The sequence below is a fragment of the Parus major genome, chromosome Z, assembly GCF_001522545.3.
Source record: "Parus major isolate Abel chromosome Z, Parus_major1.1, whole genome shotgun sequence".
NCBI lineage: Eukaryota > Metazoa > Chordata > Aves > Passeriformes > Paridae > Parus > Parus major.
Window position 1 is genome coordinate 16188763 of NC_031799.1, and position 11839 is coordinate 16200601.

An 11839-nucleotide genomic window follows, 5' to 3' on the forward strand; every position below is an offset into this window, starting at 1 on the left:
CCAACAACCTTTTAACGGTGGTTGCAATGTGTCAAAATGGTAGTCCATTCCATGATTACTTATATTTCTTACAATACCTCCTAACAAATGAGCATACACTTGATTCTTAGTGCAAAAGCTGAGATTAGTTTTCCACTTCTTAAGAGGCCCATAAGTTACAAGAGACCATCAGTGCCCTGGAGAGATTTTCCAAGAGGCTGAGCAGATCCAGCCTTTTCCAGGTTTTGAAGGACATGACCCACGGAAGTCTCCCTTCAGTATGTAACAACACAGTCTTTACTACTTGCAAGAATTTTTATAACACAGCATGAAGTCTTTCTGCAGAAAGAGTTATGTTGTGATTCACTGACCAATATAAACACCATGTGATTGGAATGAGACATTACCAAAAAAAAAAAAAATCCCTCAATATTTATTGAAAACAGAACACTTAGTATCTGCTGATTAGGCACTTGCGGGACTTGTGGTCACATTGCTGATTATTTCACTGCTTACACAGATCCAGATCTAACAATCCAGCTAAAAAGACATCTCATAGCTTTAAAGAGCAATGGATTCAAAGCAATGGAAGTAAGAGATGGTAATTTTCTCACTCTTAACAAATATATTAAATACCATACAGAAAATAGCTCTTTACCATGGAATTTTCATATGTATGACCCCATGTTACATTATCACATACATTTTATTTTACTGTCTAGCTTTTTAGTACCACTACAAAGCTTGTATTTCCCTATTGGGCATAACAGAGCACTGGTAAAACCCAGGAAGTCCTACTTTTTCTTTCATTCCATATGTATTGCAAAGTCTGAAGTGACAATATCTCTTCTGAATGACATGTGAAGTAGATCATGAGTGGCATCCCTGGGTGCTTTGGTAAAAGTAACTGCAGTGCTTCATTTAGATTCATTTGGATAATTACATGGCTCTTATGTGAATTTAGCCTGTTAGCTTCTACTGTAAGAGTTCTTGTTCAATTCAGCCTGCCAGCCTTTTCACATTTTTCCCCTTTCAGCGGTTACTGAATTTCAATGGTAGTTGAAATAAAAATTTCTCTTTGGGGATTCAAGTGCACAGAGGATTGCAACAGGGAAATCTGCTATTTTAAAGTTGTGTCAAGCAGGACGAACCTGGATTTATTTAAGAAAAACATCAAAAATGTGTTACTCTCATGATTTTTTGCACCTTAGATTTTTGCAGTTTAAAATACAGCTTTATCAGGATGCCCACTTTATATATTTAATAGCATCACAGAATCAAAGAAAGGTTTGGGTTAAAAGAAACATTAAAAATCATCTAGTTCTAAGCTGCCTGCCATAGGCAGGGATGACACCCACTAGATCAGATTGCTCAAAGCTCCATCCAGTCTGCCTTGAACACTTCCAGGGATGAGGCATCCACAACTTCTCGGGGCAACCTGTTCCAGTGTTTCACAACCTGCTCTCTCAGTTTAAAGCCATTCCCTCTTGTCCTATGACTGACTACGTGTCCTTGTCAAAAATCCCTCACCAGCTCTCTTGTAAGCCTGCATTACATACTGGAAAGCCACAATAAGGAGTCCCTGGAGGCTTCTCTTCTCCAGGATGAAAACGCCCAGCTGTCTCTAGAGGAGAGGTTCTCCAGCCCTGTGATCATCTTGCTGTCCCTCCTCTGGACCCACTCCAACAGCTGTGTGCTCTTTTCATGCTGAGGGCCTCAGAGCTGCACGGTGCACTGCAGGCAGAAGGGCAGAACACCCTCTCTCGACCTGCAGGCCAAGCTGCTTTGGATGCAGGGCAGGACGTGAATCAAGTAATTATTCTGCCACCCCCTTCCAAAATACTGAGAAAGGAGTCAGTATCAGCGTGAAAGCGTTTATAGCTTTTCTCTTGGGCGTCCTGCCGCACTGGGGCGCGGCCGGGCGGGGGCAGGCGGGTGGCGGCGCTGTCCCCGCTGCCCGGTCTGGCCAGGAGATGTCGCTGTGCCCCGCGGAGCCGCCGCTGCGCGCTCCCGGCCCGCCGTGCCCGCGCATCCCGGCGCCGCCCTGGAAAACCGGGAGAGACGGACACCGGGAACACACGGCGAAGGGACGGCGTGGGCTGCCCAGCTGCTGCTTCGGAAGAACAGCTCTGCAGTGCTTTCCCAGGGCAGCCGGCGGGCTCCTACCCGCTGTGCAGCACGGAGAGAGGCCTTCGCGGGCACGGTAAAACGGGAAACAAAACCTGAGGCACAGAGCTGATGATGTAGAACATCGGTCCTGCTGCTGTCGGATCAGCTGCGAAGGTTTAAAAATACCACGGCAATCAATTGTTATTAAAACGTATTGCTGGACCGAATCCTATAGGTATATGAAGAGTACAGCACCTGAGCATCAGAGGTACCTCAGTGTTGCAGCACTGCAGCCGTGTTTAAATTTGGAAGCCGAAAATGAAGGATGTTTGCGTGTTCCACTTGGCATATTCCCCATGTTGGTAACAAAGAGATAAGACGCACTGTGCTAATTCATGAGCCCACAGGTGACAAACTGAGAGAAGGGTCTGAACAGAGGAGAGGGCAGGACAGGAAAGCAGAAATAGGCTTCTTTGTTTCATTATCACAGACTTTTTCATTTCTTGTCCTACGGAGTAGAAAGGGATCCTATAACCTTCTGCAGCATTTTACATACAATATGAATTTAGTGCATTCAAAGCATCTTTTGTGCTAATTAAACCAGACAGTTTCAAGTATGCTTAACACAGTCATTTGAAAGACTAACACAGCTGTTCCTGGGAATAGATACAGCTGTCCCACTGTGACTTGCAGTGAGATGGTGACTTCTGTTTTCATTTGAAGTGCAACTATGGGCAAGTGTATCTATTTCCAGAGATAATGGGAATAAATGAAACGAAATTTGAAAGTGATATTCTTGTACAGTACATTTATTAATGAAGCACAAAACTGAAGTAAAATAAGTCAGCCTATTATCACAGCATTAATTAGGGACAACAATAGCTTTCAGTAAAATCCGTATAAGTGTAATATCAGAAACAGCCAGGCATACTGCTTCACTTTAGGGTTAAAGTTTCTTCACCAAGTGAATCATTTGCTAGCAAAAGAGAAAACAGCTTCTGAACAGATAACAGGCAATGCTCAAGGTTGGTTTTATCGCTATTTTAGTCAGTCATGCATTCAGAATTGCATTTTTAAATTATTTCTGGAGGACAGTTTAGAGGAGAAGAGCCAATAGTTAAATAAAGTAGCCTAACTCTCCTTACTCACAATACTAAATTAAACAGTTGGTCATTAATGTAAGTTATCTTGAAATTTTGAAAATTTCATTACCTTCCAATGCAACCTTTTTAAGTTTAAAATAAAATGTCAGCCTTAAAGCTTTAATTACACATACATCTGGTAATCCTGCCCTGCTATTAATGCAATAAAGAAATCAATATCTGATAAGTATCAAAGTTTAACTACCTCTTTCTTCAATACTCCATTAGCAACCAAAGATCGCATATTAACTATGGTAGTAGAACATCTAAGGACAGGAGAGAGATAGAACTCTGAACAACAACAGCTAAACAAGAAAGAATAAAAGTATCTTACTTGATTATTTCTAGGACAAGGGCAACTGTTCCTACACAAACAAATCAAAATAAAAAATCCTCACCATCAGTTGCTGTAACACATTCTGCTTTACATTACCAAGCTCAGCTAAAGCAATTTTCTAGCAAACATACTAACATTTAGAAATTATTTTCCCTCTTTATTGCACTTTTCTCTTAGCTCTTGCTAAAAAAAAACCTGTTGACCTTTGTAGGCATTATCTGCCCTGCAATCGTAGAGTAGCAATATTACAAGCCAGAGGTTGTAGAAGGTCCTTCTCTGGAGGTATTTGAAAGCCACCTGCATGTAATCCTGTGCAACCTCTTCTAGGTGAATCTGATTTAACAGGGGGGTTGGTCTAGATGATCTCCAGAGGTCACTTCCATTCCCAAACATTTTGTGATTCCATAATTACACCTCAGAAAGCCTTAGAGGTCATCAGTCCTGCTTTGCAGACACATGCAGTAGGTGAAATCACAGGTTCAAGTTGTTAAGCAACAGAAGATGAAGATTACTGCGACAATGTGACAGCATTAAGGATTCAGAATTGTCTTTACTATGCTGCTGGGGGAAAATCTACCCTCTTCTGGAAGCTCTGAAATATGAGCTTCATTGTAGTTTCTCTGCACTCTTGTGTCTGACTATTGACATGCTGGAGATGTCTCTGCTGCGTTTGTAGGTCACTAAGATTGCAGATTCAGCCCATCAGGCTCCCACTTTGTGGGCAGAGATGGTTTCCTCTTCCCACCAATAACATGGTGTCCTGGGGTGACATGCTCAAATTTTACCTATGCATACCTTCTCCATAAGTGTCCAGTGCCCTTGCTAACTTTACAGTTTAGCTAACCTGAAATCTGCTCAATTCCTGCTACCAAGGTAATTAAACCTCTTCCCTCACTAGCTCCATTTCACTTAGAAGAAATACAGAGTTTGTATTTATTGCCACATATCCCTTGGAAAAACAAAGGTATTGAACTTCCATTTAAATAAAAAAATAATTCACATTATTTGTGCACTAATTATTCATAATTATAAACAGCACAATATTGCAGTAAGATGTGGTTTAAAATTTTGCCTTCACTACTTCTGTATGAAAGCTGTGCATGTGTTGAAGCCACTCAAGACTGCAGTGCTATAAATAGTGCTCTATTGTTAGTGGAGAAAAGATGAAATAAGTCTCACAGCACTGGAACACTGGACACTGTATTAAATGTTAAGCTCTGCCTGTTCTAAAAGTGAAAGGCTACATCAACGGATAGACTGGTCTGTGGGTAAGACACGCGGCTGGGAAGAGCTCAGTCTGACTCTGCAGCTTCCTGACACAGTAGGAGCAGCAGCTGATCCTTCTGCCTCAGCAATGGCAGAAGCTGTCATAAGACACTGGGTGGAAACTCCTGTACGCTACCAGGAGCAGTTTGCTGACCAAGAGCTGGAAGCCCACAAACTGAACCACCTTTTATATGCTTTGCCGGGCCCTGCCACCACTGCACTGAGTGACCAAAGGTGTGCCAGAGAAAGCACGGCTGGGGCTGGGGAGAGTGGCCAAGAGGAGGAAAACACACATTTTCGGGTCTTGCTGGACGTTGTGCAGTTCCGCCCTGAAGATATCATTATCCAGACTTTCGAAGGCTGGCTCCTGATTAAAGCTCAGCACGGACCCAGGATGGATGAACATGGTTTCATATCCAGAAGTTTCATCAGACAATACAAATTACCTGATGGAGTGGAGAACAAAGACTTGTCTGCACTTTTCTGCCACGATGGCATTTTGGTTGTTGAAATGAAGAACTCAGTGGAAAAGAATTAGAACCATGTCTGTAGTTATCGGTGAGATAAAATCATTCTTCCTGTAACAAAATAATATCAGTCATGCAATGCTGTAGTAAGCATGTAGCAGAATTTATTAAGGCACAGGAAATTCTTTGTATATATTCTTCTGTATGCTGAGTTTACTGTTTGATGTGAAATGTTATACTGCTTGCCTCTAGTTACACATAGGTTGAAAACCCAGGCTGTTTGAACAGTAGCAAACTTGGGCTAGTCTCTCCAGGAGGAAAAAAAAAATCTATTTGATAACATATTGAAAATACAGCACAGTTTTGAGTTAAGTAACAAGAATTGTACTTCTAAGGAATAAGCATTTGTCATACATAGTCATAAACACTGAAGAAGGAACAGACAAGCTGTGAATATTATTGAAATTTATGTATCAAAAAAATCAGTTTTCTAATTTTTGAGATTAAACTCTTCTCTCTGGAAAAGCACACAAAGTGAAAGATACTATCAAGAGAAAAATCCCTATTTCCATAGTTCAAGGTTCTGTAACAAAAAAATCTCAAGAAGTTACTTTTTAGAAGTGTGTTGCATGTTTCAAACTATAAGAAAAAATAATTCATTTCCTTGATTTTATTTGCTTGTAAACACAACAGATAGAAATTATACTTCTGTCAAACTAATTTGAAAGAAAGCCTTTCAAGACATTTTAGAAAATTTGTTTTGTTTAATGTAACAACTGAAGAAAAAATTTTTGCTTACAAAAGCACTAAATTCTTCTTTGTGAAACCTCAGCAATAAAAATGCATTGCCCTTACACAAATGTCTTTTTTCTTAAACATTTTAGGTAGTCTTGTTATTTAATCAGATGAATATTTAATTGTCCATGTTGCTTGACAATTTAGGCTGAAATCCCACAACTCTGTCTTCAAGAGCCAAATTTTTCTGCCAATGGTAATTCCCCTCTCCCCATAGGAACACAGACTCTACATGAATCTAATTTTAAATACAGGGGTTCCTCACTGCAGACACCGCTTTAGTTTCTGTTCCAGTGTCTCACATTTCATGAGAGTGGCAGATATGAAAAAATAACCACCTTCTATGTCCAGTATGTGGTCTTCTCAATATTAAAAAGAAATAATGCTATGGGTTTGTAAATACTCACACATTTGAGGGTAACTGCATCTGCAAGTTGAATCGCCTCCTTTTATGTGTACTGGAGACAACTATGACTGGTGTGCTATGAATAGTAAAGGAATGCAGAATGGAAAGTGCCAAGTTAAATACAGACACTTCATCACAGCCATCTGCTGTTTGGACAAATCAAAAACATATTCAAATGAAACTGAATACAAATACAATTTTAAGAATACAAGAAAATTACGATGAACAAAACCTGGGCTCTCACTGGCTGAAGCTAGAGAGTTATTTTAGTTTCAAATGAAAATCCTAAACTCGTATGTCTGCACATATCCATTTATTACAAAGATTTACATTAGACTTGTTTTTTAGACTTCAAGACATTTGAAGCAATTTATTTTAGAAAAGTGGGCAGCACAATTCTTGTATTTTACCTATTAATTGTGCAAATTTGTGTAAGAAAGGCACAATAAAGTCTGAATTGTAAATTTCCATCATATGCAATTATATTTTTAATATACCAGAAGACAAGAATGTAATGTTTTCTAACAAACTAAACCAAATATAAAGCCTGCATTTCCACTCAACCCCACACTTTTCCCTCATATTGTCTGTGTTCAATTTGTATATTGGTTTAAGATCAAATAGAATATCAAATCTAGATTTCTATGTCTAGAAGCTTCATCATATAGCAATCTGGTAGAAGATGTAACATGGATTTAAGAAACTGAATTCTAAATACAGGTCTGGATTTAACCTTTACAGGCCAGCTTTATAAAAGCTGTACAAGCTTAAACCCATGGTTTCTACACCACCTTACGGCACAACTATTGGGACAGTGTTCAGGATCAGAAGTTAGCAATCTGCTTTGATAATTTTTGTTTACAGAGAGGTTTGTAAATTTTACCATTTAAGGTACAAGTTACTAAAAAACTATAAACTTACAAGTTTTTATAATAACTGTTCTAGCTATGATTGCAGTGATGATATTAATAGCCCTACAGACAAGAAAGATGTTCTAAAAAAACATAACTGATTTAATTATTTCAAATTAGATCATGGTTAAGCTACTGGAAACTTGGCAAGGAATTAGACCATACAGCCAAAATCATATCATCTGTTCTATATATATTAATGCCATAGTTACACACAGGCCTACTTGTGTATACAGGCCTGTCTCACAAAACTGGATGGAGATTGTGATGTCTGACTGTTCTGAATTGCAGGTGTCTCTGCATCATTCTGTGCCCAAGTTTGTACTTGCTCATAATGCCATCCGTCAGAAATCACTGGAACACCTTGACCCAGACATGACACACATGTACCCAGCCAAATTTTACATTCTTTTTTAGACAGACCTTTACAAAAGCCTACATCCATGCTGCTTGGTAAATGGGAACTTCCCCTAACCTGGAACCTGAGTGTTCATGGTAACAGTGACCACATTGCAGTATGAACCTGCCACTGAATTCCTGCACTTTAGCACTAAGAACAGCATAGGAAAATGTTTCCCTCCTTTTTTTTCAGTGATGATTTATCAAAAGGTCTTGGATGGATGGTTTTTATGTGTTTACCAGAACAACCTCAAAGAACTTGGCAGACTGTTTCTGAATAATCTGGAAAGAGCTGTTCTCACATATTTCATATGATATTTTATAATCTGATTAGAACTGAATGTGAATGTCACATAGAAAGGTGCTAATATTGCTCATGGGCAGCAGACTGAGATATTAATCAAAGGCAAAGGATTTCAGAACAGCCACAGCTTAAGACTTGCTGATGTGGTTGAATTAGGAACCGTGAAATTGGCTGTCTATAAAATTCTAGCCCAGAATAAGCGATAAGCGTGTGCAAGCCTTGCAGACCAAGTGTTACCAAGCCTTCTCAACTTTACCAAGTTCCCAACAGTGAGGGATTACCTTTGTAATTGATCAAACTGCTCCTCCAAATGGATAAAGATGATTTCATGCATAAATCTAAGCACTGTGAAAAATGCCTTCATGGAGATTAAAATGTATCAATATGGCACTAGTTTCTGAAAACAAGGTAAAAAAATAAATTTCCCAAGATTCTTGTGGGCAAAAAGCCCAAAAAATGCCTTTCATTGCCTTGCTGCCTTTTTATAGTTTCTGCTGCACTCAGGGCATTTGAGATGTCTCTACAGTGTCCAGTACTGGTAATACAGTGAACCAAGGCTGACATGATACCTACCAATCACTCATTAACAACTCTGCTGCAGCACTGGAAAAGAGGAATCTCTGGGGTGTCATGGCGGCAACACTCCCGCTCAGAGGGGAAGGTCTAACATTTCATACTTACTTCATAGCCAGGAATCAAAACATCCTTTTTTAATCTGAGTAAAAGTACAAGACTGGTTTATAAAGTGAGTAGAAATATTTCTGAAAATGTTAGGTACACCTTCTGTTGTTTGAAAGACATGTAGACCTCTGTCTTGCTGACCACCAGAGACAGTGGCTGGCCCCTCTCACGCACGGGACAGCAGCTCAATAGCCCTATACTGTGAACACAGAAGTCTAAAGAGTTACACCTGTACACTACATTGAAGTAGTAAGCTGGCCCCATTTATGCTAACTCTGGAGCCAGAAGTACTGTCCCTGTGTCAGCTCAGGTCCAGAAAGCTCAGACTGTCTACTGCTGTACTCAGGCTGAAAAGTTATTTCTTATTAAAATAAAAGACTTGGACATAAAGAGAGAGAGGAGAAATATGGCACTCCAGCTCAGGACTCTCCATTCAGGTTAGTGCTAGAGTGGAGATTTTTGCTGTCTGTGCCACGGTGGGCTGCATTTTCACCACAAATCCCATCAATCTGCTTTAAAAGTAACCCTCTTTCACCACATGGTAATGCTGCTGATGCCAGCCTTTTCAAGGGAAAGTATGTATAGCAGTAGTGTGCACAAACAGAATTGGTGCAAATAGAGAATAATCTGCAGTCACTGTCACGCTCCTTGGTGTGTTTACTGTGCTTTGGGCTGACCCTGACCACAGTGAGCACTGGTAATGAAGCATGCCACTGCTGAGCTCTGCTACATAGCACAGAAGCAGCAGGTCTGTGCATGAAGGAGAGACAGAAAACTGTAGAATCAGGGTAGGTAGGCCTTGCCACAGAGAGCAAGGAAGCCCACCAGAGGTGGCAAGGATGCCAGGATGGCAGGAAAAACACTCTATGTGGTTCAGATTATATGCAATACACATGTATATATATACATACATGACACTGTTCTTGGCCGCACCGGAGCTCCGGGCTAGCTCTACAGTGCCATTCCAGCATAGGCAGTCACCAGGAGTGGGGAACTGCAGGGGAAAGGCGATCCCACTGCAGAACCTTCAGAGCGCCGAATCCTGCCGGGCTTTGCCACTACCCAGGCGCCGTGGGTGGTGGCAAAAGGATGGAGGAGACTCACTGGGCTGTACTTCCCAGGAACAGGTTTATTCAGGGGAGGGAATGAGCACGACGGGCTGGGCTGGGAGAAATCAGGACTGAAGACAGCCCAGAGCACCTCTGTGCATGGGGTTTTATCTCAGGGGTGGGCACAGTCCAGGGTGCAGTGGGAGCTCGCGGAGGGAGGGGTAAGGGGAGGAGGTTTCAATGTCAGGGACCAATGGGGATACAAAGAAGGTGGGAACATAACATAACAACCAATAACACATCGAGGAAGGGATGATACACATGGAAGGAGCGGGAAGGAGAGGTTTACAGTGATGGATGGGGAGATGGGGCAGGGTAAAGGTGATTGATGAGGAACATTCAGGAAAACTGGGAGGGGTTTGTATAACAGACAACTGGGGCTAAACCATTACAATCAACAGGGGGAAACAAGAATGTACCAACAAGTTTTTAACAAATTCTTAACAAAAATAAATTAATTAACTACAACACATATATAGTCATGGTTTAACCCCAGCTACCAACTGAGCCCCAGCCACCCAGTCACTCCCCTGCCCTGGGGTGGGTGAGAGAATAGGAGGAGTAAAAGTGTACTCATAGGTTGCAATACAGACAGCTTAGAAGGAAAGGTAAAAACTGCATGTACAAACAAAGCAAAAGGGACTAATTGACCACTTTTCATGGGTAGGCAGGTGCTCAGCCACCGCCAGGATAGCAGGACTCCAGTACATATAATGGTGACCTGGGAAGACAAATGCCATCATTCCAGATGTCCCTTTCCTCCTCCTTCTTCCCTTGCCTTTATCTGCTGACCTTAATGCCATGTAGGATGGAAAATCCCTGTAATCACTTGGATGCAACACCCTCTGCTGTGTCTCCTCCCAACTCCTTGTAACCCCTCCCAGCCTCCTCACTGGTGGGACACACTGATGACCAGAAAAGGCCTTGACACAGTGTGAGCACTGCTCAGGGAGAGCTAAAGCATCCCTGTGTTACCATCCCTGTTTCCAGCAAATCCACACCACAACCCCTTAGCTGTCAAGAAAATACACTCAATCCCAAGTCAAAACCAGTATATATATATATATAATGACATTTGAAGACATATTTAAAACTTCTGCAACTTTTTTTTTTTTTTTTTTTTTTAATAAGCATTTTTAGGGACTGCAAAAGATATTTCAAAATTACTTTAAATATTTTTGATTGTTAATAGAAAAGGAACACATACATGGACTGAATCCTTGGTATGCTAGGCTGAAAGAGTATCTTCAGTTACCATTTTCAGCTACATTTCTTTCCAATTGCACATCTCTTCAATTTTCTTATCTATTAATTGATTAATTACATTTCATCATGTAAGCAGATAGCATGTCAGAATCTCCAAAAGTTTCATTTGTTCTTAGCAGAGTTGGATGACATAGGGATAAAAGTGGGAGTGCCATACCTGAACTAGCTACCCCAAAATTTCTAGTTAAGTCCTCATCAACTCAAACTGGTTTACTGAATCAGTATAAACGAATTAACCTGTGCAGTTGTCCCTCTCACTGGGTCTGCATGGAGCTGATTTGATCCAGCAAGACTTCCTCACTCAAGTGCCAATGTGCAGCCTCCAGGGCTGGCTGGAACCTTTCCCTCTACAACCACAGTACCAGCAGTAGAAGCTAGCTGCTCCTGCAGCTGATTCAGACACCCAGAGGGACCACATGAGTAGTTCTCTGTGTGTGTCTGACTTCCCACAAGAAGTAAGATGGGAGTTAGTAGCACTAACTCCTTTATTTTTAGTTCCACTTCTCATTTTCCAGAATATACCATTCTCCTCTCAGCCTGGACAAGGGAGTCATTTGTTCCACAGACATCACAGCAGCACACTGAAGTGAATAAACATGAAGAGCAGGCATGGCTTATGTCTGTGAATAAGCTAATTTGGAATTTGGATGTTGGGTTGAAGTAAGTCC

General features: G+C 41.0%; 1 protein-coding gene across 1 annotated transcript; it reads left to right on the forward strand.

Annotated features, from left to right (window-relative positions):
* The first annotated feature begins 2468 nt into the window (after positions 1–2468).
* HSPB3 (heat shock protein family B (small) member 3) lies at positions 2469–6493 on the forward strand. The gene has a single exon (XM_015615583.3). It carries the CDS (start codon positions 4775–4777, stop codon positions 5369–5371), a length of 597 nt encoding a protein of 198 aa, XP_015471069.1. The 5' UTR covers positions 2469–4774; the 3' UTR covers positions 5372–6493.
* Positions 6494–11839: the final 5346 nt, after the last annotated feature.